This window comes from Athene cunicularia (genome assembly GCF_003259725.1).
Source record: "Athene cunicularia isolate RWA chromosome 1 unlocalized genomic scaffold, athCun1 chr1_part1, whole genome shotgun sequence".
NCBI classification, from domain to species: Eukaryota; Metazoa; Chordata; class Aves; order Strigiformes; family Strigidae; genus Athene; species Athene cunicularia.
In genome coordinates this window covers 83,836,136-83,861,777 of record NW_020799091.1, presented here as the reverse complement: position 1 = coordinate 83,861,777, position 25,642 = coordinate 83,836,136, and the positions used below count along the sequence as shown (strand labels likewise).

General features: G+C 40.3%; 1 protein-coding gene across 1 annotated transcript in view; it reads right to left on the bottom strand.

The window, feature by feature from the left end:
* Positions 1–25,642, bottom strand: part of LOC113478646 (membrane-bound transcription factor site-2 protease-like) — a 101,376-nt gene that overhangs the window by 23,864 nt on the left and 51,870 nt on the right. The window contains exon 9 of the mRNA XM_026846030.1: positions 9,098–9,218. Within this exon, the coding sequence (XP_026701831.1) occupies positions 9,098–9,218 (121 nt within the window). The remainder of the gene's footprint in view (positions 1–9,097; positions 9,219–25,642) is intronic.

Below are 25,642 nucleotides of genomic sequence, written 5' to 3'. Positions count from 1 at the left end.
CCCCCCCCCCCCCCCCCCGGCAGCTGTCCACTAGGTGTCCTCTGGACAAGAGCTTGTGATTAGGGACCAGGAGAGGGCTGTATACCCAGTGGCTATTAAGAGAAGCCACAGAATAGAATAGCCTTAAAATATGCATTCCCTGGCCCCCACCAGGAAATTACTCCTGCAAAAAATGAAACATACTGTTTAACCCTGATGAAAGTATGAATAGAAAATAGTTCAGAAGTAAATAAAGGGGGGGGGGTTTCCCTCCTTTTTAACTATCAGAGAGTGCTACCACTTAAGAGACCAGGTTTGTGCGCTAATTAGAAGAATGAGTGTTTTCAGTATTCAAAACTCTTAAGCAGGCTTTTGGTTCTCTCATACAAGCTTTTATATAAGATCATATTTAAGAAGAACCAGCAAACTCATTTTACTGTACTCCTGTCAAAACCAAAACAAAACAGAGGAAGCTATTCTCAATTTCAGCAGAAATTCAGAAACTGCACGCTTTAGGATGTTGTGCCCCACTCACTGAAGGCTGACACAGTTCAGTACTTTTTTGATACATGGACCACCTCATACTTTGCATAGTGACCACCACAGCTTAAGGTGATGCTCCCATTAGTACCACTAAAACACAAGTAAAACCATTAAAAAAAATAAATAAAAAAAGAGAGCAGGACACACACATGCTCACCACCCCCCTAGTCTCTATGGGGCTTCAGAGTTTAACACACATCTGTGATCTTACAACCCCTTGAACCAAAGGGACTCCAGTTGCGTGCCCCTCCAAGAATCTCCTGGTATTCAGCATAGAGAAAACTGCTACTGAAAGGAGAGCTCTGGAGAAAACCCTACCAGGTTTCTATTTGTATGATTTTCATGTCAGCAAGGTTTTATTTTGTAACATGCCTAACATGAGAGGAAAATAACAGTAAGGCATAAGAATAAATAGCTTTCTCACAAGGTTCCAGGAGATATCTTTTTTTAAAGGAGAGGAAGACAAAAGAGAATGACTCGCTAGATGGAAGCGCTGGTCACTCCAGCAGGTTTTGGACACAGAGTGAAAAGTTCCTGGTGAAGTCAGTAGACCTACTCCACGCCCACACAGCTGCGGCGCTAGAGACATATAAAGTATTTGTAGTTCATAAGACAGTGTTATTAAGTTCTCTGAAATCTGGTAAAGTGCCAGAAATATTTATACCATTAGAAACACTTTTCATCAGTTTATTCCCAGATTCCAGGGGCCACTACTTACACAAACAAGCAACAGATTAATTGTCCCATGACTTCAGTTCCCTTTTAAATTCCTCTCCTACAAGATTCACATAGCTGTCCTAACATTTGACAGCTGAGATTGTCTTCACTTCCCCTGTGACTACATAAAATATTTCATCAGTACAGTTTTGTTACTGTCTTTGCTTTGAGGTCTTTTATTAAGTAATAGGCAAGAAGAGGCAGAGGGTTGGCTCTGAAAAGCACAACCACACTTTGGACTTATCATACAATGATATGACAACATTAGAATACAGAGACAGTAACACTGCAAAACCATCATTCATTTCATCAAATTGTTAACTCTACTGGAATAGCAGGGTCCTAACATCTGGAGGGGAGAGAGATGAAAGGCAGGCACCAGGCTGGTGCAGTGGGACAAAATTTCAAGTTTTAAGTGTCTGGGTAATCATCTCAGTTACTTTATGGTAAACAACCTTGAATTAAATTTAAGATTTTCAAAGAAGCCAATACAGATCCAGGTCGTTTATACTTGTTAGAAGTCACATGGTTAAAAATAAATACCCAAAATAAAACACCTGTAAAGATTTAAACACATAGCAAACCATACAAGTACACATTCAGAAAAGCAACCAGCCTAGTAGCATGAAGGCAACAGCAGCAGGCCAAGGCTGAACTCACAAAAGACTTACTAGCTTCAATCAGCAGAAAGCAATGGCTATGCTGGCTTTTGTTACTTCACACTTGCCTGCTTGGCAGAAAGCAGGTGAATGCAGCTTTTCAGCAGCAGCAGCTCTTTTAGAGGAGGACTTTTAAGAACCATGATAATATAGCTTCCATTTCTACCTACGAAAACATAGCAAAGATTACTGTACAATCCAAATGAGGGGAAAAACTGAAAAATGAAGTTTTCACAAGTCTCCCTTCCTGCATCATCTTACTGAAAAATTTAATTCTTGTTTTCAGAATAAAACACCTGCCACACCTTTGGTGTATGCTTACATACGTGTTCATAAAAGCAGTCAGAAAAAAGCTCAGCAAGAAGGGATCCCCCCCTCCTTTCCATTAGGCAACAAAATCTGCATGTGAAAAGCAGCCCCCACTGTAACAAAGCCCTACTTGTTGCTGCACCTGCATACCTGTCACATCTTCTAAGGCAGTATTCAAGCTTTTTGTGTTCACATGCAAGCAAGCCTCAACCACAGAAATAGTTCTGAGTGCAGCACCTTGCCACCCAAACAATGGGGAACATCAGATATTAAGAAATAAATCCCAATTGTATAAATCAAAAATTAACTGTTTGAAAAGGCTTTGGATGTACATCTTCAGTTAAGAACTAGAAGGGAGATCAACACATTCTAAACCAAAAGGTGTATCCTACCTTAGTTACTTGTACTGAGAAGTAAGAAACACTGCAGTCCCACTACCACCATGCCTAGAGAATAAGGCTGGATAGACAGACAGGTACCTACAAACCCCTCTTCAGATGTCAAGAGCTTTTATCTGCTGACAGACTGAGTCACTCTAGACAGAAAAGTTCAAGTATGTGAAGAATAACTTGTCAATAAAAGCATCACCTGTCAAATTACACAAAGGAAGAAATGAAAACCTGCTTATACTAGAAAAGCCACCAAAAAAAAAATTGCCATGACATTGTTGCTGTAAAGCATACTTTTTAAATGCTCTTCATCTTAGAGAACCTAGGGGACCTTATGGAGTTAAACAATCAGATTTTCACTATACCATTACTCTTGTTCTTTTAATAAAATAAGTTAAACCAATGACACCTATCACATTCTAAACTGTTGCTGATTCCTAGCAACTGCTTCTACTACTTCCGCCAGTTTTTATATTCTAGGTAACTCCATGAATAAGCTACATTTTCACCTGAAACAAAGAGTCAGGAATGTTCATCCTGCTCCTTTATGCTGACTAGCATATTGAGCGGTTTGCAAGACTAACACAGAAAAGAAAAAAAGTAAAAACACTCACCCCTCCCTTCATGGTGTTAACATTATTCAACATTACCTTAAGTGACATACAAACCAACTTCAAATGGGTAAGCCTTGCTGTGAACAGTGAAGTCAATGCCAGTAGGATTACACTTCTCTAAACAATAATTCAGACACAGGACAAAAGCTAAAAATGGATGTGTGAACATGACCAGAGGGAACACGGATGCACAAAGGACAAGAGAAACCCTGGTAAGAGTATGTAATAGAAGAGTACTTGCTCACAAGCAGTGAAGCCATTAAAATACAGTATTAGTTGAGAAGATACTCAACAATTCCCACAGATTAGCTTTCATTATTTTCTCCTTAACCTAGACTTAACTTTTTTTAATATCTGTTAAGATATACTGGGCCCTATGACTCTGTACAAATTACTAAATACATTAAACGAGATTTTAATAGTTAGGAATGTTAAGTCTTTTAACTGTCCAGTCTAAACTACAGTAAGTGACACTTCAGTAAAACATGCTGCTTAAGGTGACCCTGAAAACACTTTGGAAGTGACCTGAAAACACACAGCTCATGAAAACGAGACTGCTGGGGCCCAAAAACTCGGAGCAGAGCTCTCTTGCAAGCACTACTGTTCCCAAACCAGCGTTTGGGTAAGGGGGCTGGCAAAGCGGACAGACATGTATCCAGCCTCACCACCAGAGACAGAGACCTGAGTGGCTGAAGTGAGCTATTTCCCACCCAGCTCTAGAGCCTTGTGTTGACAACCACATTAGTAAATGTTTTCAGCTGAACTTCCTCAATTAGGTTCTTTGTCTGAGTAAATCACAAAGTAAATGGACCAGGTAGAGTTGCCACATGTGACTTTTGCTTGCTTAGCTTCAGACAAAGGAGAACAGCGATCTGTTGCTTTGGCAATGACAACAGGAAAGCATGGCTTAATCCCCAGATCAGCTCCAATTGGTTTAACTGTCACAGCCCTCCACCGGGCTGTTCACAGGGTATCTTTGTCCGAAACAAAGTTTTGTCAACAGCAGTGCCCACAATTCAACAATCTGTAGCATGGGGCACCCTGCAGGCTACGGGGGGTTATCTCTGCAGACTCTGGAGCATAGTAATATGTTGCTAAACAGTGTCTATCTCAAACGTTTTTTTCCTGGGATTAGTACCCAGCTTGTTACATCAGCTGGGTATCTTTGTCTTGCAACGGCTCAGTCACCTTTGGCTGGTTAGAAATGTGCTTGTACATGCATACTGACAAAACCCCTACTCATGCAGCACCAGCTCATGCATCTTTCACCCTGGGGAACTTTTGTGCCCAGTAACACCAAGCCATCTTTACAGGAAACCACTTGTGACATACCTACCCCTCCATTACTTTTTTCCTGTTTTTCACTACAAGCTACTTCATTTCAGCAGTACAGTTTTGCCCTGGCTAATTTCTTCCTAGTTGCAACAGATACTTTAACATAGAAAATTTATGACTTTAGGTCTCAAAATGAAGACATTACTAGCATTAAAATAAAGCCTAATTAATTGCTAACAAATCCTCTGTATGTTCACCAGTTCATTCTTACCACTCATTAAATGTTTCTGTTTCGCAGGGTTTTTTAAACTCTCCAGTCCATTGGTTTTTAAGTGTTCACACCTCTGTTTCAGGTAACTGAAACTGTATAAACTGACATTAACAGAAGTTGTTTAAGTCTGCCTCAGAAAAGTATATGCAGTTTAAGTGATCTGAAAACTCAAGAAAAAACTGCTGAGGTACCAGAACTCAAAGTTCTCCTGCACATGCAACTGTTCCCCGAGTTTAATGGGGCGGGCACAGAACAGAGAAGTACTTTAATGGACACCACTACGAACAATAAGTTGTCTAGCTAAAGTCAGTAACTTTCAGGGAAGACAAATCCAGTATGCCCTGGAGTTCAGATGCCAGTGAATATACAGGAGAAAGCAATAACCAATCTTTATTAATTTGCATTTAATACTGCACCAGAAAAAAATAGCCACTTGCAAAGCAAACATCCCCCTCTTAATATTCAACTCTTCTGTTCATCTTATTCATTCTTCAGTTTTGAGGCTGTACCAAACTGCAGTTGCCTATTATGTTTATGATGCTCTCCTGGATAGCTTCTCTTTGAAGTTCAACTATTTCCAGACCTGTATTATATTAGAACTTTGAGAAATTATTTCATAAGGATTAAGAGTCTTCATTAGCAAGTGTATATTTGAACTGACAACACTTGTACACAATTTAACATCAAGATGACAACAGTAATTTTAGATTAAAACCAAGCTCAACTAAAACTTTGACAGTTCACGATGTTTCTTTGGGAAGTCCACTCATGGTTGGATTAGTGAGGCATACAGTGAAGCACAGAACACGTGGGAGAACAAGAAAGCAGGGTTGTGGCACCTGTATGTTTACAAGGAAAAGGGGAGACTTATACACCCGACTGCTAAAAAAACATGTCAAATGGACAGTGACAGAGCAAGTCAATCTGCCTATGTAAATCAGAAAAGGCAAAAAAGTTGCTGCAGTAGAAGAAAGCACACCCATATCTTAGTGTTCAGAGCATCCAAGTAAGACATCGAAGTCCACATTTTTTTCCTGAAACTCAGTATTCTCTCATACTTCTCACCAAGTTGTAAAGATAAAAAACAAGTCTAGTTTAGGCATAGCATATGATGCTACAAAACAAATGAGAACCAATAATTCATTGAACTTACTGCATTCAGCCTGGATGGCTCAAGAATCTGAACATTCCCTGAGAACCAGCAGGCCACATCCATGCTTATACCACTTAGTCCCAGCTCTCCCTGTGGCCCACACAGTATTCCTATGGCCCCAAGACAGTGATGTTTCTCCCTCAACCCACCAACTGCTCTATCAAAGCCTCTGAAGTCATACAAGGGCTCTGCTGCAGTCACCAGGGAAATATTTTACATCAAGCTGATCATATGCACTGCATGCCCTGAAGCATGGCAGAAGGGTTGTATGTTGAGAAAAGTAAGGCTACTTCATTACTTGGTACAACTGTGTAACAGCAGGAACAGTCCAGACTGTGCAGCCTCAGCAACACTGCCTTCTGAGAGAAGACTCTGGAGCAAACCAACCCAGGACTTCAACAGCTGACAAACTGCTGGTGTAGCCCTAAAGAAATCCAGCAAGCAAGCTGACAGTCTAGAGCAGTACAGATGTCTGACTGAGGGCCCCTGCTTCCCCCCCCGCAGCATAGTGAAAAGCTAGATGATTCAAAGTGTCATGCTGCTGAAAAGCACAAGATCAACAACAGTAAAACACACTGGAAAACCCATCTAGAAACAGTATGAATGCTCAGCAATTGCTAAAGCTCATCTCCTTCACATGACTTTCAGGAAGCAGCATCCTATTGTCCCCACTTCCCCTCCACCATACTATCTATCTACTTGAGGACAGTTCTGAAAAGCATCCAAAAATTGACTGAAGGTAGATTTATAGTTCTCTAATATGTTGAATTCCCAAGCTTATACTCAGAGCAACAAGGACATCCCCACGTGGGCTCTGCTTTGCCATGTAAACTGGCAACGTGACCAACTTTCTTCTGTTACCCTGAGTGCACTAGACACCAGTGCATGGGTTTGTCCCTCCCATTAATTCCTTCCCAGGTCTCCTACACAGACATGTCAACTTTTACATCCTCTCTTCCCCCTTCAAATATTCATTAGTATTATACTCTAGCACTTGAGGAAGACAGTGAAATTTGCAGCAATTACTATTTTCAGTTGACAGTGTAGTAAGAGAAATCAGGTCAGATTAATTTTAGAGTTCTATAAGGATCTTATACTCAGAGATGCTTCTACATGCCAGTTCAGTTACCGCCTGGAAAAGTTATACAACAGGAGACAGTTTTCCAGAAAGCTCCTGAAACATGCCAAAAGACAGGTATTTTAACTCTGGAAACCACTCCTTTAGAAGAGGCTGTCAAAGCAAATGATCACATAAGACTGCAAAGGGGACAGTTTGAGAATTGACATCTCACATTGCTTTCAGACTCAAGGAAATGCAGGAAAGCAAAATGAAGTCACAGAATCAAAGAAAGGCAACCTTTAAGTCTTCTAAATCCTTTCTACTTTTAGACATTTACCTTCTAATTATTCAGAATTTGTGTATCCTTGAAACTATCTTTTTAGGGGAACTGAATACAAGCTTAACCCAATACAGAGGAAGAATAGCACCAGAGTAGTAAATTACCAATTTGGCTAGCTGAGATCAATGATCTCAGCACAACAGGTTATCTGGAACTGGAATCTTTATCAAATTGTTCAAGAATATAAAAGGACAAGTAGCTAAAACCAGAATAAGACAGACTGTACAGAACCAAGAGACAAGTAACATCTTTTTCTAGACACATCAAGAATAACAAAGTAACTTTCATCAGAAAAAGCCAGTGTCACATTTGAAAAGCTGACTGAAATATATTACGAACTTCAGAGCATGACTGGGAAAGAAAGAAACATAAAACTACTCATGCCAGCTTACTTGTTACCTTAAGTCAGGCCCCAAGTTTACCAGTGTAGTTGGTGTACACTATTTTTATATACAAAATACATAAATATAGAACTGTACATACTAATAGGTTCACACAGAATAAACCTACAGAGACAAAAATTCCAGCAGGCAACACACCCACGTAGGATCTGATTTTCCTCCTAATGTGTCAGTTCTCTCTATGAAAGAACACCAGTACAACTTAAAAATCCTTAGACAATTCTCATGTTAGGAGTGTGGCCAACTGAGGTGCTTAGCAGAATCACAGAATTGTCTAGGTTGGAAAAGACCTTGAAGATCATCCAATCCAACCATTAACCTCACTCTGACAGTTCCCAACTACACCATATCCCTCAGTGCTATGTCAACTCTACTCTTAAACACCTCCAGGGAAGGGAACTCCACCACCTCCCTGGGCAGCCCATTCCAACATCTAACAACCCATTCTGTAAAGAAATGCTTCCTAATATCCAGTCTAAACCTTCCCTGATGCAATTTGAGGCCATTACCTCTTGTCCTATTGATGATTACTTGGTTAAAGAGACTCATCACCATTTCTCTGCAACCTCCTTTCAGGTAGCTGTAGAGGGCAATGAGGTCTCCCCTCAGGAGGGGGACACCCAGGACAAGACAGAACAAATTAAAGCTTATATAGCTTAACTCCAACCCTGAATGACACAAAAGTAAAGAGTTCAAAAAGGACAAAAGCAGCAACTGCCACAATGTATGTCAAGAACAACAATTAAATAACTGGAAACTGAAGGCCATTCAATGAAGGAAATATATAGGCCAGATAGTTAAATGTATGCAATAATTAACCCTGACACTTTACAGCAACCTCAGAAAATTGAGTGAATATGGTTTTGCTTACTAGTTTATCCCAGTAGATTCTGCTTTTGAGTGTCACTAAGGACACCAGCCACCTTTGTCATGCTGTTACTTCAGTAGCTGCTTGAGAATTTGAAGCATATAACGAAGTGTTTAAAAGCACATACAATAAGACAGAAAATTTTCATAATTCATATGATAAAGATTAGACTTGAACATATTTAGACATTCAATTGTCAGAAAAATTGCAAATACATTTATCTGACTTGAGTTGTCCTGAATCTGGAAGGACTGGCCCTAAGACCAAGACACCATATAATGTTATGCATCAATACAGCCCAGACTTAACCAATTCAACTGTTCCAATATCCAAGCTGCAAGATGTTACAGACCTTATCAACAGTATTCTGCTTTATTTTAGTCACTTCATACACAAGGCTAGGCTAGTAAAAGAAGTTTGCCCTGCCTGCATCCCAGGAGATCCAATAGATGGAGAAATAAGTATCTGTAAGGAATTAGAGAAACAGAGTCTATAGGAAGGAAAAGAAAATCCACTCACCTGCCATTTTTTTTAATGTAGGTTGCTAAATAACCATGGTCTTCCCAGTTATGAACTGTTTCTGTCATTCCCTGCTCCTGAAAAATGGGCTGTAGAGCTTTAAGAACGGCATTGCAATCAGCTGTAAGATTAAGAAAAAAAATAATCAGCAAGGATTTTCCACTCCAATCAGTTTTGCCTTTTTTCCTTTAAAGGCTGAACAGTTTTTACTGGCAGCCTGGAGTACTTTGAGTTCCATCTGAGAAACAGCTTTCATGTACCCTCTCCCCTCCATCCCAAGAGATATTCCTCAGCGCATGGGGATTCAAACAATTCTCTTTTAAAACAGTCTTTATACCCGAGCAAAAGTGTTTATCTACAATTGATATATTACGAGTACCTGTATTATGGCCACTATTGGTCACCTACTGACTGTATCGCAATCCAAGCAAGTCCGTTACTCATGTAATTCTTTTTATCACCTGAAACAATCCCAGAAACAAACGACAGCACTGTCAAGAAGCTTGGTAGTTTCCCTGTCTTACAGCTCAACTTTTTTTCCAAAGGCACTGAAAACTAGACAGGGCAAAGTAGCCTACCCACACTGCCCTACAGAAACATCCTTTTTCTAACATCCAAGATGTTATTTCAGCTGAGGGCCTGCTCTATCTCCATTATGCTCTGGAAAAGACTTCTGACTCATAAGAACACACAAAAATTCACCTGGAAATAACTAAGTTACTCTGGCAATTATCTGCAAAAGCAAGCTGATGATCCATCCACAAAGGTACTTCAGTCAGAATGTGCTGATTTCAGAAGCTTCTACTGGTTTGCTGTACATATTAGTTTTGTGGGGTGTTTTTTTAAAAAGTAATCTTCATTACAACAACATTAGATGCTCCATTCAAACAAGTGACCCAAAAACAAACTGCAAGTTTTGTCAGTTGATTTTGGAATTGACAGGGCAAGTTAGTGAAAGATGCTGGTAAAGCTGCACCTACCAGAACAGTAACAAAACTGGCAAGACTGTCATACCAGTTAAGTGTGTCAGTGAGAGGTCTACATAATATTAATCTACAGGGTGTACCAGTGAGGCAAATATTTTTTCTTCACAAACATAAACCTAAGTCACTACAGTCATGTAATATGTCAATAATGTAACTAGGATTTAGACTTCTATCAGAGAAGTCACCTGGCACAGTCACATTAGAGGCAGTTTATAACCAGATGCTTCAGTACCAACACATTGTTCCTCCTTCCCTAAGCTGTTAAGTTATAGGTCATTATTTTGTTTTACTCCCTGTCCCCAAATGCATACACCTTGGAAACCAGTAAGTATAGCCTGCAGACATCAGCAGCTATAGTTTCCAGGATGTTATCTATCTGTACAAGCTTCAAACAAACAAAAAAAATCAATACCAAGTAAATAAAGTTTGGCTCATCTATCAACTCTACACAACTCTGCAGTAGACTAAACTGAAAACCTGATTGCTTGAAACCTATGTTTGGCAATCTGTAAATCCTGGACTCTTATTATCCCTGTATGTTTTTAAGCAGACAGACCAAAACAAACATACACTTAATTTTCTTCTACAAAGTCAAGAGCAAGCCAACTCCCCAATATCTTGCCAAGGATACTTATTAGAAGTGGAAAGGCTCTGCTTCTTACTCTTTTTACTATCTAATCTTGAATGCATGTTCCAAGATATTTATTTTTCACCTTCTACATCTCACTCATTAACTCCTCATGTTACAAATTATAGGGTAATAGAACCAACAGAAAAAATAAGTTGTAAATGTACAGTCACTGTTGTCAAACAGTTATCACCACTTCAGACATGTGGTTCCCTCTTGTTGTTTGGCATTTGCTTCCTTGTCCCACTCCTTTACCTTCTGCCTCAACTTTTACAAAACCCAATCTCATTTCCTTCTCACCACCACAACTTTAAACAAGAACTTAATAACCCATGACACACCCTTCCATGCCAGCAAATCAGCATGAAACCCTAACTGAACTAGTATGCAACTAACCCCCAGACCACTCCACTTCTGCAGCTACTGCAAGATACTAAAGTAGTAAGATGGAGAACATGCTCTGTAAGAACCAAAGTACTCATACCACATTTAGCCTATCCACTTTCAGCAGCTTCAAGGAATCCTACTAGGTGCATCTTGGCAGAGACTGAAAGACAAATCATCACAGATATTGTTCTGCTCTGTGAACATACTAATCCCTCAGTTGCCCATCATTCAGCAGCAGATTTCTTTGCTAAGCAGCCAGGCACAAGCTTGACTGAGTTCTTCCTATTAAGCGATTAACTTCAGGAAATTAAAACAACAGCATGCTCTTTCATCAGGTCTCCTTTTGGTTATACCACACAAAATTTGCCTTAGAGGGCTAATTAATTCTCTGAAGTTGGAGACTCCTCTTTAAAATGTTTTTGAGGCATCAGTGGTTGCTTGAAGGCATCAGGAAGTTTCAGGAAACTCAGGATGTCTCACCCAAATCCACTTGCCACCACCTCACTCCAAGCTCAGATATGTTGTATAAAGCACTGATAAGCAAAAAGGACAATGGTGATTACAAGTCATAACACCTCTGAATCTACATCAAAATGTTAAATTCAAGTAGTCTTTTTTTGCTATTCAGGACTAAAGCAGAAACACTGGTTGCCAAGCATGAAATACTACTGTAACTATTTGATAATTATTTGCCAGAATGAATGGAAAGGCCTGGTTTCAACTCCACAGAACAGAAACAAAACCACCATGTATAGGATTCAAAAAATACATTTCTCAAGAGTTAATGCCCAGTTAAACCGAACAGTTTTGGAATCCAAGCACACTTGAGGAGATTTTGCAGCAGTTGCAGATGTTTCTCTGAAATTTTAGGAGCCAAGAAGTCATTATTTGACAGTGATCTGTGAACATGAGCACAGCTCAAAGTCCAGAGTTACTGTAAGCACTCAGTCTGGCCTCATGAATAACACTGGCTAGTTTCACCCATATACTCCCAACACTGTGCTCAGTAATCTGCTATTGAGCCAGACTATCTCTAAAAATATTCTGGTTTAAGACCTTCTCATACCAGGGGATTGACAAGGTCTTAGTAAACTATGGGAACAGAATAACTCTCATGTGAAAACATTCACCTCATTTATGACTTCAAATTTTCCTTACCCCGACTTTGAACTATTTCCTCTAGCAAGCATGCAACACAACCAAAACAATAGCACACAAAAGCACATATATGCTTCCAAATCTTCATGTATTTTTCTGTTGGTAGCTACACTTTCAATATAGAAAGGTGAAGGAAAAACAAACAGCAACCTGAATGACTGGCATATTCAGTTCAGAGATGTGTCAATCACTTCAATATATTAAGTCATTGCGTTGTGCAAGACTGAAATTCTCACACATGGGCACTTCACCTGTCAACTCCAATGCCTCAAAAACCTTACAGGAAAAGGAAATGTGCAGAGACAAGGTGGGAGGGTGTCAGATACAACTGCTGAAGGGAACACACCTGAGAAGAGATTCATTTCTAGCCAGGCAAGGTCCCAGGGGCAGTTCAAGAAGAGGGCAGCAGGAAGCTAGGCCTTCAACCTGCTGCAGCAGCACACCTGACTGCTTCTGGCAGCAAGCCCACCAGAGTCAAGTCAGGCCACTCATGGTGCCTCCCTCCACCACCACTTACTAGTAATACAGTAACCAGGCTTACAGGGGTACAGAGGTTCCTCTCATTAATAGACTAATCTGAGGCATTTTTCCAATGCCAATATTTTATCTTAATCTTAATTATGAAAAAACTCAGGAGTTAGGGGTATGCTACAGAAATGCTTAGTGAGCCAAGTGTTCATAAATATTAAAATCCAGAGCTGAGGAGAAACTTCAGGCTCAAGTGCCTGTGTTTCACATGTCCTAGATTTCCTTTAGGCACTAACACAAATGAAGACATTTTTAAAAAGGAGACAAAAAAGCACTACAGTTTATGGAAAGCAAACAGCTTCATCCTACTAGCTCCCTCCAGTGACCACTATCAAGAGAAGCTTCCATAGAAATACCACAAGCTCAGAGTTGAGAATGACAACAGTTGCCTAAACAGGTTCTTTTCCTTCAGCAACTACAAAATAAACCTATGCCTCAAGAATCAAAAGGACGTCCCCCTCCCAGGACACCCCAACACCCACTTTCATTACTCCTCATGACAAAGAAGCTAGCTTTTGCTGACATGTTAACAGATGCACATGAGAAACAACTGGCTTTAGCAACACACACCTCCTGGGTATTAAGTTTGAAAGTCTGTCAGAACCACACCACCACCTCCAGAAGAATCCTTTGTTTTGTCCTTGACAGCTCTGTGAAAGCATGAAAGAGCAGGAAGCAGAATTATATACCAAAATTATTCCTTTCAATAAACTTGCATCTGGGAGAATCAACCTCCTCAAGTTGACTTATACACAGAGGTCAACAAATCCTGCATGGCATGAGGCTTAAAAAGAGCAGCAAGTGGAAAGTCATCTACTATTTATCTGTCCATGAGAAAAACAGATCAAGTTTCCCTGTGCACCTACTCCATTTTACTATTCTGGGTTACAGAAAGTTAAGAGAAGCCTGCTTTTTTCTGAAGTTTCCACACATCTCCTACACTCCTACTCTGAGGACTTCCACCTACATAGTGAATACAGGCAAATCAAGCTGTAATACTGTGCCACAAGAGCGTGTGCATGAACTTACTAGGCACAGTCAGTCACACAGGGCATCCAAGTGTCATTTTGGAAATTATGGGTAAACCAATCATGAGTCAGAATTAGCTCTCGAAGTATTAAAGATACCCAGCTACCAACAGAATTCAACCCTCATTCTTCCCCTCCACAACCATCACTTTTACAACAGTTCAGACTGCTAAGAGGAATAGACACAAAACACACCCACATAACAAATCTCTCTGCCAGACACTAGGTCTTTAAAGTAGTATCTGTAGCAGTTCTGAGAGCACAATACTTTTCCCTCTTATACCCATCTAAATACTGTATGCTCCTCTTGCAATGATTACCTCTTCTCTCAATGTTCTGCACAAGTTAAACACAACCCACCTCTTCCCTCCCCACACATGCTCCACAGCTACCACCTTTTCCCCAAAGCATGTAGCTGACTTGGGACTGAATCTCTAATGTTTTTCATGTTAAATGATGACAAGCTAAAGCTGCACTGTCACCAAACGGAGCACTATCTTCTCTCCTGCCTCCTCCTTTACACTCATGCATCAGACTCAACTAGGGGGGATAGGGGGGTGGTGTGAGAAGCACCCAAAACTAGCTTGCAACATGTATTTTTAAGAGCTAGTACTCACATAAAAAGGTGCAAGAGGGAAGGGTGAAAGACTGCTGACGCCAATGATGCAACCATACCCCCTGAGCAAGCCTGTAGTTCACCTGAGGTGTCATTTTTCTACATACAGTCAATCCTGTGTACATCCCCCCCCCAGCACAGACAAGTCAGGTACCTACCAAGGAACAGCAGAGGTTGGAAGGGACCTCTGGAAGATTCTCATCTAATCCCTTGCTCAGAGCATGCTCAGTGACAGCAGGTTTCTTAAGGCCACAAGCAGTCAGATTTCTGCTGTCTCCACTGATCGAGACTCCACTGCCTGTGGCTAAAACTTATTTCCATGTTCGACCACTCTCAAAGAGAAGTGTTTTCTTATGTTCAGACTGAGCTTCATGTGCTTCAATTTGTGCTCACTGCCTCTTATCCTGTCACACAGGGCACCACTGAGTAAAGTCCAGCTCTGCTTTCTCTGAAAAAACCTGATGGGAAGAGTAAATTTATATATATAACTTTATTGACATGGCATTTAGGGACATGGTTTAGTGATGACTTGGTAGTGGTAGATTAATGGCTGGACTCAATCTTAAGGGTCTTTTCAAACCTGAATGATAATATATGGGTAGGATCTCCCTAAGCCTTCTCTACTCTAGGCTGAGGAGTCCCAGCTCTCCTCTTTGTATGACAGATGCTCCAGTCCTGTAAACATGCTCATGGCCCTACACTGGACTTACTCCAGTATGACCAACTCCCTCCTGTACTGGGGAGTCTAGCACTGGGCCCAGCACTCCAGATATGGCTCAGTAGGCCTGAGTTGAGGAGAAGGATAACTAAGCAGAAAACAAAGCTGTTCCCAGCCTGTACTTGGTATGGGGTCATTCCTACCAGGTGAAAGGCTTGGCACTCCTTCTGGTTGAATTTCACTGGGTTCCTGTAGGCCAGGAGTGCCTACAGTGCATCAAATCACTCCTCCTAGTTTTGTCTCATCTGCAAGCTTGTGAAGATGCACTCTGTACCAATATCCAAGTCATTAATGAAGGTATTGAAGTGCATTGGCCCCACTATCAACACCTCCTTGAGTATACTACATCCGACTGGCCTCCAGGTGGACTTTGCTGTCAATAACAACCTTCTGGAGCAAGTAGTTGTTTTCCATCCACCTCACTGGATTTCTCTACACTGTATTAACACCGCTTTGTCCATGAAGATGTCATTGAAAACTGTGTGGAAAGCCCAGCTAAGCTACAGAAAAACAGCAGTTGCTACTCTTCCCACCTCCAGCAAGCTAGTCTTTTGACCACAGAATGCCATCAGGTGGGTCAGGCATGATCTCCCCTTTGTAAATCCGTATCAACTGCATCCAAACACTTTTTAGACCTCTATAGGTTTGGAAAGTTTCCAAGAGTATTTGCTCCATGACTTCCCCAGGTATCAAGATAAAGTTGATTGGCCTGTAGTTTCCTGGAACTTCCTTCTTGATCTTTTGAAGATAGGAGCAATAATGAATTTCTTTCAGTCCCAGATTCTTCTCTTAGATGCATCAAGACAATCATTGCACAGTAACATATCTACAAGGAACCTGGTCCTGGGTAAAGAGTACCACACACCTTCCACAACCTACATCTATCTTAATCCCTCATCTTCCCTACATGCAGGAATCTCCCAAAGTTGGCTTGTCTTCCCTTTGCCAAAAATAAGGTGTGTGGAATCACAGCTTCAGACAAAGGAATGCAAAGTGAAAAAATAAAAGCTATTTCCAACATTCCTAAGACCCCCTTTAAAAAGCTGACCTTTTTCGTGTAGTTTCAAAAAACACTACTGTAACTTTAGTAATAATGGTAAGTGAAGTAACACAAAATATATACAGGCTTTCAGATGGTACTAGTACAGAAATATTTAAGGTAGCTCATGCAGTCACATATCACCTCAATGTAATACCTTAAACCTTTGTCCAGGTCTCCGACATTAGAGACCAGAGCTATACAGCCACTTTACCCTAGCCCTTCCTACACAATAAAAATTCAAGTTCAGGATACACACCAGCAAGTCATTACTTAAAAAACACTAAGCAAGAATTCAGCCAAAAGTGGCTGTATGGACAGTGAACAGGAATAGCTGTGCTTCCATTTCTGCAAGCAGTGCAAAGTGTTTATGTTTTTACATACACATGCATAGTTCCCACAGATGCAGTCTCACTAGCATAAAACCATGTTTTCCCCACTTCCTTTGAGGTCTTAGAGATTTTTCTTTTTCAGTTCTTTCACAAAAGCAGGGTAAAATTCTGTAATCACCTTTAAGGGAAAACTCTACATAAAACCTGAAGTTTTTATCAATGATAGGTCTATCAGCTCAATCCACTTCCATAACAGAAAATACATTAAAGCTACTCTTTTAGCCTTCCTCTACTCAATTGGGACAACCAAAAACTTAATTTACACATAAAACCGAAGTCATCTTGTGTATTGAATACCCCATGTTGTTTTGTGAACCTTAAGTTCCTGAAGTCTTCTGTAACCTCAGACTCAATAAAAAATACATTCCAACATCAGTGATGTTTAATTAAGCCTTACTGTTTGTGCTTCAAGGAGACATTTCCAGTTACCAGAATATTAAAACCATCTATTATCAGACTGCAGAATAATGGCACTGTCACATCTCAAAGTACCACCAGTAAAAACACATACAGAGTGAGACTAATCTGAAACAGTTACACACAACAGCCATGATCTTAACTATAAGGTCAATTTTGTAAGCTATCTTATCATTCAGAATTCAACACATGCGAACAGCGGGTTTGGCTCCACATTCAAGTAGAAGTGATGTGGCAGAACACTTTCACTGGCAGCATTTAAAAGGCAATATTCCATTTCCCTCCAGTCTTTAAGACAAAAACTTCTTTTTGAAAAGGTTAAATAGGGAGCTTCTGCTAGAAGGACAGATAATGCAGTTAAGAATTGATTATTTCAGTATATTCAATCACAAAACACAATATCATGGAGTTTAATTAAATCAGTGAGAGCAAAACATAAGGTTTATTAGAATATATCACAGCATTCCCACTCTATCTCAGTCTCCCATGAATTTTCAAACACATCATTTAAATGAGGAAGTAAAGAATGCTAATAAGGTTGGGCAGTTTTATTCCTCATCATGTAAGATTTCTGGTACAAAAGTTTTCTTAGCGACAAGGATCCTTGTATCAAGGAGCTTTTCACTAATGTGACCTCTGCTACACAAACCTGCAGCAGAAGCTGATCACCATTACTGTAAAAGGGATTTAAGTATACTTTTGTCTTTTTTTCCTCTAAATTAATGCCATATTCCTGGCAGCATTGGTCATCACAGACACTGGCCTACAGGACAGCTCAATTATAATAAGTATCATTAATAAAATACCCAGAGATAGGAAAATAAACCCTACACTGGAACAGTGGCTGACTACAGCAGAGCCAGCAAAGTCAAGGTTAATATACTTGCAGCATGTCTGAGTCTGAAGCACCTTTAAATGAAAGAGTGAATACAAAGGATTGCCCTCCAGAGTTTACCTTGATTTGATTTGCATAATTATTTGATTATCATCTAACACATGAGGAGTTACCTGGGAAACCGAGAACTGCAAGCACACTTTTCCTGGCTTGTTCACTGCACAAGTACAGGGCTCCCACTTACATACTCATCAATATCAGAAGGCTCACTCCTGAAGACTTCTGCATCACGATGCACTAGCAAAATTTAAAAATAACCCACCACAGGGACCTATTCAGGGGTTTTTCCTTGTTCACTTTTGGTAAAATTTCAAGCCCCTCATGGCTGCTGAAAGCACTTGAGGGACCATTTTTAGCTGACTATTAGAGGAATGCTTTTCATTTAGGTAGGGCAACTCCTACAAGAATATTCAAGACAAAAAAATAAGTTTAAGACACCAAGCCTGCCAGATTCTGACAGTCAGGACAACTCTGAAGAAGCTATTTAAGTACTGCCTCTTCAAAAACAAAGTCAGAAAGAAGATAAAAGCAGCAAAGAACTGCCAGATTACTATACCTTTCACAGTACTCACATGCAGAGTTAAATAATGTTTAACAAGTCTCTCCCATTCACTGTGACATTTACAAAATATTTCTTCCTGTATTTTTGATAAAATATATGCTTTAAAAGTAGTTTTCCTATACCTAGCATCTAACTGCAGATAGTTATGATGTCATATCCTATTATGGATAACAACTTTTTAAATGCAGATCTTCTGGAATGGTACACAGCTCACCTGAATTCCTGTCACTCTCTGGTAACTCTGGAAGAAAACACATTTATAGGTCTCCACAAGTAACAGTGGCTGGCATTCTGTAAGTCACATTGCTATTTAATAATCTCACTAAAGTTTAGTTAAGAAAAAAAACCACTTTTAACTTTTTTCCTTTCTCTAATTGCTACTTTACCCTGAAAGATTCTTACAGGTTTTTACACTTCATACAATTTCACTGTTCTTAAATACAGAAGCCAACACTTGCTTATCTAGAGACAGACATGAAATATTTGTCACACTGTTCTGGACAATCCACAAACAATATCCTGTCTCACAACAGACTCTTCCAGACTTGCTGCTTGGTCAAGTTTAATTTTGCCACAGAAAGTCAGCATTTCATTAAACTTCTTCCAACACTTCAGCCAAACAGATCAGAGCTGAGCAGTAGGCAAAGAGGTAATCCAAAGGCATTTGCAAACCAATGTTCTCATACATGAGTTCGGCATACCACCTTGACACAGAGTACTTATGCACTCAGAAAACTTATTTCATATGATGTGTAGCTTGAGCCTTAACATCAGCAAATCTTGTTGCAATGTCTCAGCTCCAAACTTAATTTGTCTCTCCCAGTAATTCATAAACTAAAGTCCATCAACTGGCATGGAAAGACTGTTCACATTTTAAACGTTATCACCTGTTGAAGTATCTGTAGTCCTTCCATTCAAAAAGGCAGTAAGAGAAAAAAAATGTACTTGGTAACACACCTTCAGCATACCCAAATAATACCAGCTCTCCCATTCACTCACATCTCTCAAGCCATTTCCATCACCTGCAACCTGACCATCTTCTAGCAATTGTATTAAGCAAAGTGATTAGTAGTTGTTTCATGTACTTTTCTCTCCTTACAAGTATTTTGCTATTAAAAAGGCATGGGCAGAGAAGTGTACCTGAAATGGTAAATACTGATGTTTCTACAGCAGTCTTTATTTCCTGCAGGAATTTGTTCCACAGCCTCAAGCCAGACCCTCATGGAAAACATCTCCCATGCTGTTAACCTCCACCTTTGCAGGCAACAGTTCCTTCATGCCTGAGCAAGCAGCCATTGAGTACTTGACATGATGTTGGGGAATCAGATAATTTTATTTTCAGAGTTCCATTCATAAAGCATTTTAATCTTCAAAACTGGAAACTGACAAAAGGATGGAATGAGTTCACAGCAGTCCTTATTGCTAAAAATGGAAAGCTATTAATTCCTGTATTAACACCTCCTGACAAGCCCCATTTGTGCTCTGACACACAGCAGGCCAGTTCCTGGTCCAGACCTGTCATAACTAGACTGTGGAGACCTGCAGGGCTCAGCTCAAAACAGCCCAGCCAAGAGCACAGGCTGAGCCCACATCACTCACAGAGGCTGCTAAGGGAGCACAGCTAAAATAGACCCATTCCTGAGCTGCAGCTACAAGCTAGCTGCAAACACACCTTTAGCCAGGGTTAATAAGAGTTGCAAGCTCTAGAGGCATTTACTTGAGTCTTATTTAATCTTTATTTACATTGTCTTCACATACGGATCATAGTTAAGGACTCAGCAAATTTTGATAACATACCATAAATCAATAGGGCAGAGAGATAAGCATATCATCTGCATGTTATCACTGTAATCAGATGTTTCAGCACTTCAGACAACCCAGTACTTGACAGAACCAGTCAAACTGAGCTACAAGGCTCAGAGATACCATTCCCCCCACAGTATGTTCAAATATACTTAATGTGCTTTTACTGCTAACTGCAGCCAGCTCCAGCCATAGAACCAGAATTTGCCTCCTAAGAAAAACAAACCCCTAGTATGTTAGGCAACAGAAACATTACAGAGAATATTAATTTAAAAATAACTATATACAGCCAAGCACTCAAAAGTTCTATTGAGGAATTTTAAATTTATATTCTTAGAAATCGCTAAGTATTTAGTATTAATTTAAGCCTTCCTCCTCCATTCCTCCATACACGACTGACTTATGCATGGAAGAATGCTGCAAGAGAGGGCAAGTTTCCAATGCCAGTCACCTCCTCCTGCTTTCTGTTACTTTTACACTCAGTGTGGGACAAACCATGAATCAACAGCTAGAACTGCTGATTATCTGCTTAAACCAAACCAGCACCAATTCAAAACTGTCTTTAGTACAGCAGGATACAGCTCACACAGAAGCAGCTGAGCTCATGTAGAGTTTCCACAGGTAGAGGTTTCAGAGATGGTAGAGCCAATACAGAACCCCTCCTCATCATTTAGCTCTCTGACACTCCCATTACTGGGAGACTGTCCCCTCAGATATTTTGTTAGTCCTTAAAGGAAGGAAACTCAACTACAGCACTCTAAAGGGATGCAGAACTAAAAGCTTTGTCAACTCTTGCCCCCCCTCCAAAAGTTTAATCAGCACAGCCAAGAATAAGCACATAGAGCAGAACCACAGTTTTATGAAGAACATTAAAACTTCCAATCAAAACAAAGAATGAAAATATTAGCTTAACTGCATGCAATTCAGATAGTTAACTATTTGATAGCTTAAGTAAAAACTTCATTACTGAAAGAACATTTAGTAACTTAGAACACCTTATAATCAAGATTCTTTCAGGATACATGTACAACCAGTTAGTTATTACACTTAAGGATGTCAAACACTGAAGCATATCATGGAGTATTATTAAACAGCTGTAAACAAAGAAATCCACCAAGGATGTAAGGGTTATTTAAATCTTTACACCTCTTGACTGCATACTAAAGCTTCACCTGACAGCACTCTTGTCTGCTTAAGAATAGGCCAAAAGTCTAAGATACCGAATTGCCATTAGAGTTAGTTGCACTTTCTTACCTTGTAAAGGATGCTTCATCTGAGACATTTTATGTAATTTTAATTAATTTATAAAGCATTAAGTGTCTCCCTTTGAAAAAACTCCAAAAGTTTTGTAAATCAAGTTTGTCTCCAATAAGTGCAGTTATGCAGCAGCAAAACACTAACCAAACTATTAGTTTTAAATAGTTTTTGCAAGTCAAATCCAACATACATGATTGCAGTTAGATTTTTATTTCACACAATTTATTAGTAAAGACTATTTCTTATGTTGTCTACATCCAAAAACATTTAGACATAAGTACTGCAGTCATTAGCCACTTTTTATTTACATGTATTCCTACTGATGACAGGCTTGATTTTCTCACCAAGTTTTTCCCCACATGCAGTATCAGAATTGAGCAGTGGATCCTGAAGACAGGAACAAAGCCACTGACAGAGGGCCTAAAGAGTAGGCTCATCCCACAAAAGGTCATTCCTTCTTCTATTTCCATGAAAATACTAATTTGAGGAAAGAAACCATGGGCACACACATATCCACTTACCCTTCTTAAAAACCCAAACATTGCCTCACCTGCCCTGACGTTTCCATTGTGTGCTAATTCACACAAGAGTTTCATAACAATTTCAGTAACTGCAATCAGTTCAGGTAATCACTGCTCTCCATCATCAGCCCACTTGTCTGTGCCCTGGTCCTGAATGTTGTTGGCACAACTGTACGTGCAGCTGTAGTATGAACTGTATAATCCATCCAGCAATAATCCCAAACAGTAAACTGATTTAAAACGTTTTCCAACAGGTTCTTACCCTTTCAAAGAAACTTCCCGAAGTAAATAAAAAAAATCTCAAGAGTCTCCATATTATCTTTCCCTCCCCTCATTAAAGAAACCTGAACATTAATCATTTCAATACTCAAGAACCAAGAAAGCTAAGCTTTATGGTACCTTCATGCATGAACAGAAACACTCCCATCTATGAGCAGATTTACAACACAGAGTAATCTAAAAATCAATTCTGTAAACATATAAGGCATCATGCATCTACATACTTTATCAGAAAGTCCTTTAAGTAACTTGGGGTTTCAAATTCCTCATTTACAATTGACAAATAAAAATGTCATTAGCCCAGAAGTGAAAGGCATGACTAAAGCCTTCTATGCCCAAATTAAGGCAGGCAAGCAATCTGCATCCATTTTCATAAGTGTTAAAGCACCCTTCTTGCATTTTAGGATAGGGAAAAAACACTATGCTGCTTGCCTGCTGAAGTTGTCTGCTTATCTCAGGGGCCACAGATAAGCAAGATACTTCTGCTTAAAGAACTGAGCTCTACAGTTACTACTTTAATCAGCTTTTGGTGAGACCATCACAGTAAGTCAGGTTGTGTTATCCAGCTATCAAATATTCAGCTCTGCTTATATTCAGCTGCCTGTTACTATTTTTAAAAACTGATGGGATGCATAATTAGGGAAGTTACGGTTCTGAAGACAAAAGGACCTTTTTTCTTTTGACCAACTTGTAGACTTTTGTAGCACATTAAAAAAAAATTATTGAAGGGTTTGAAGAAAACTGACAGCTTTTAGTAGATAGGTACATGGCTTCATTAATCTCATGTAGCCCTGTTCCCAAGACAGTGCTGTGTTCTCCCCCATCTCAAACCAACCCAAGAGGACTAGTATTCTTTAACTCCCTACACCCATGTTTTCATTGCCATTGCTGGCATCTCTCAATACATCAAGCCACCATCAACTTTACAGAAGTGATGATGGCAAACACTAAGAAATGCCTACTATTCCAGTTATCATTCTCAAGATCTTGCTGAGTACATATTTCAGTCCTGAAGAATGTATGTGACATGCACCACAGTCCAATATCCCAGAAGAATGGTACTGCCTGAAGAAACAGGGCTGCTGTTGAAAGATTTTGGCACATCAAGTCAGTCAGCAAGTGGGACTGACCCACCAGTACCTAGACCACTCTGTAGCACAAGCAGCTGCTAGCTAATAGCTGCACAAGTATGAACACGTGACAAAATCCCATCTTCCTAATGCAGTTATGTCCTCCAGGTCTTTTCACTGACATACAAAGGCAGCCTCCCTCCTTTACTCCCCAAGAGCCTTGAAAGAGCAAGGATGAAGACAAGCCACACACAGCACAAAGAAACAAACAAATCCCAGAAAAATGGTAACATCTCAGAAACACCACTCTTTTTACAGTCATGTTCAATCTTGATGCTGGACAACACCAATGAAGCCTTTCTTCCCTTCAGGATTAGAACACTGGATAGCTACTGTGCTAACACCTAGAACCATATTCAAGTTATATCATCAACCATATGTAACAACTCTCATATGAGTAGATTCTTAAAGAAATAGACACCATAACCACATACAGTTATTGCAAGATGCACTGCAGTGAAACAAACTACTGAGCAAACCTGCTTTCATAAACTAAAGTCTTGCCTTCGTACAAGCTATATAATTTAACAGCTATATTAATACCTACGAAAAAATACCTATTGTCAAAAACTGAGGGCACAGTTAATGTTTTAAGGAATAAGGAGTGTGCATTTACCAAAATCTTAACAGATTCTGCATTGTCCAGAACATAAAGATGCAGCAGCTTCAGCTGAGGTGCAGAGGCAACATATCATCCTCACAAGATCAGAAGGGCCAAACCCACACATTTCATTTTACTAAATGCCATTTTATGGCATTCCAGACCATTCAGAAATTTCATTATCCATGGAACTAACAAGTAAAAATATCAACTAATTGATGACCCATGATTCAACACTGAGCTTCAAGAGGAAGAACTCCACATGAAAAGTCTAAGCCAACTTCAGAGCTGTCATGGATGGAAGAAAGTTCTTCACATCTCACTGAAAATGTCTATTATGCTGAAACAAACATATGAAAGGAAAAGGGTTTCTTCCCTCTTTTGATCTACATCAATAAAAAAAATCTTCCACAGTTGGTCTATACCCCCATCCCCATTTAGGCACATCAATCTTGACCAGAGAAAGATCTAAACACTGCCTTCAAAAGAAAAGGGAGATGGTATAGAAAACCAACCTGAAATCAAGACAGTACTAAAGACAGTTATCACACTTATTACTTTTTTTAATCATAGAGCAGCTAATGTAAGTGCAACTTATTTTTAATACACCTAGTCCTACTCTTTTCCCTGGTAATTCTGACTCTTCTGCAGAAGCCAGTTACTGATATAACCCTTGAACCCATGATAGTTCAGGGAACTAAACAGGCAAAGAGGTCATTGCAGGGGCTGTATGGTATCCATGAAAATTGCTTTTAGACTTGTTTAGCTTCCCAATTCTGTTCAGGCTAGATCAGTAAAACACAAGGTGGAAGGAAAATGTCAGAACTATCTCTTCACCATTAGGGTGACTGAACTGCACTATAAAAAAAAATCTCATCGTAAAATGGAAAATGGAAGACTTTCACCATGAAACACAGCAGAATATCGTAAAGGGCACTGTTTGGGAACAACTCCATGATTACCTTCCCCCCTCTCTGCTCGTGGCTCTGAAGCGCAAACGCAGCAACGCCAGGAAGGGCGCAGCACGCAGCAAAACCCCTGGGGTCAGAAACCTCTCTCAAATCATGCTATGGATAGATTTTATCTGTAGATGCGGGGAACTGCCTTCACACCTCTCCGCCTCCTTCCAAAACGGGAAATAAGAGAGGGGGAGGACACGAAAGGCCAGCAGGCCCCGGAGGCTCACCGAGCCCGGGCAGGAGCCGTTCCCCGGGAGGGCGCAGCGCGGAGGGGAGGGCAGACCAGGGCAGCCCGGGCTGGCGGCCCTGCGCAGTGCTCACCGGCCTCGCCGCCCGAGGCAGCTCCCCCCCGATTAAACCTTTTCGCCCATCTTGGCCGTTGAAAAACGTGGTTTCCCCGGTTTCTGGCTCGAACGTGCCCCCTACAGCTAACTGCTGAGTAAAGCGCTGGAACGGCCCAGGGCTCACCCGAAGCCGAGTTTCATCGCTAATCACTTCCTTCGCGCTTTTGCGACGGCGTTAGGAGAAATACCGAAGTGTCAAGACACTCACCCGCTGTACCCGCACCCCACTCCACAGGAGCTGTGAGCCCGTTTCATCGCCCCCGCCTGCAGCGCGGTGCGAGGGCTGCACTAACCGGG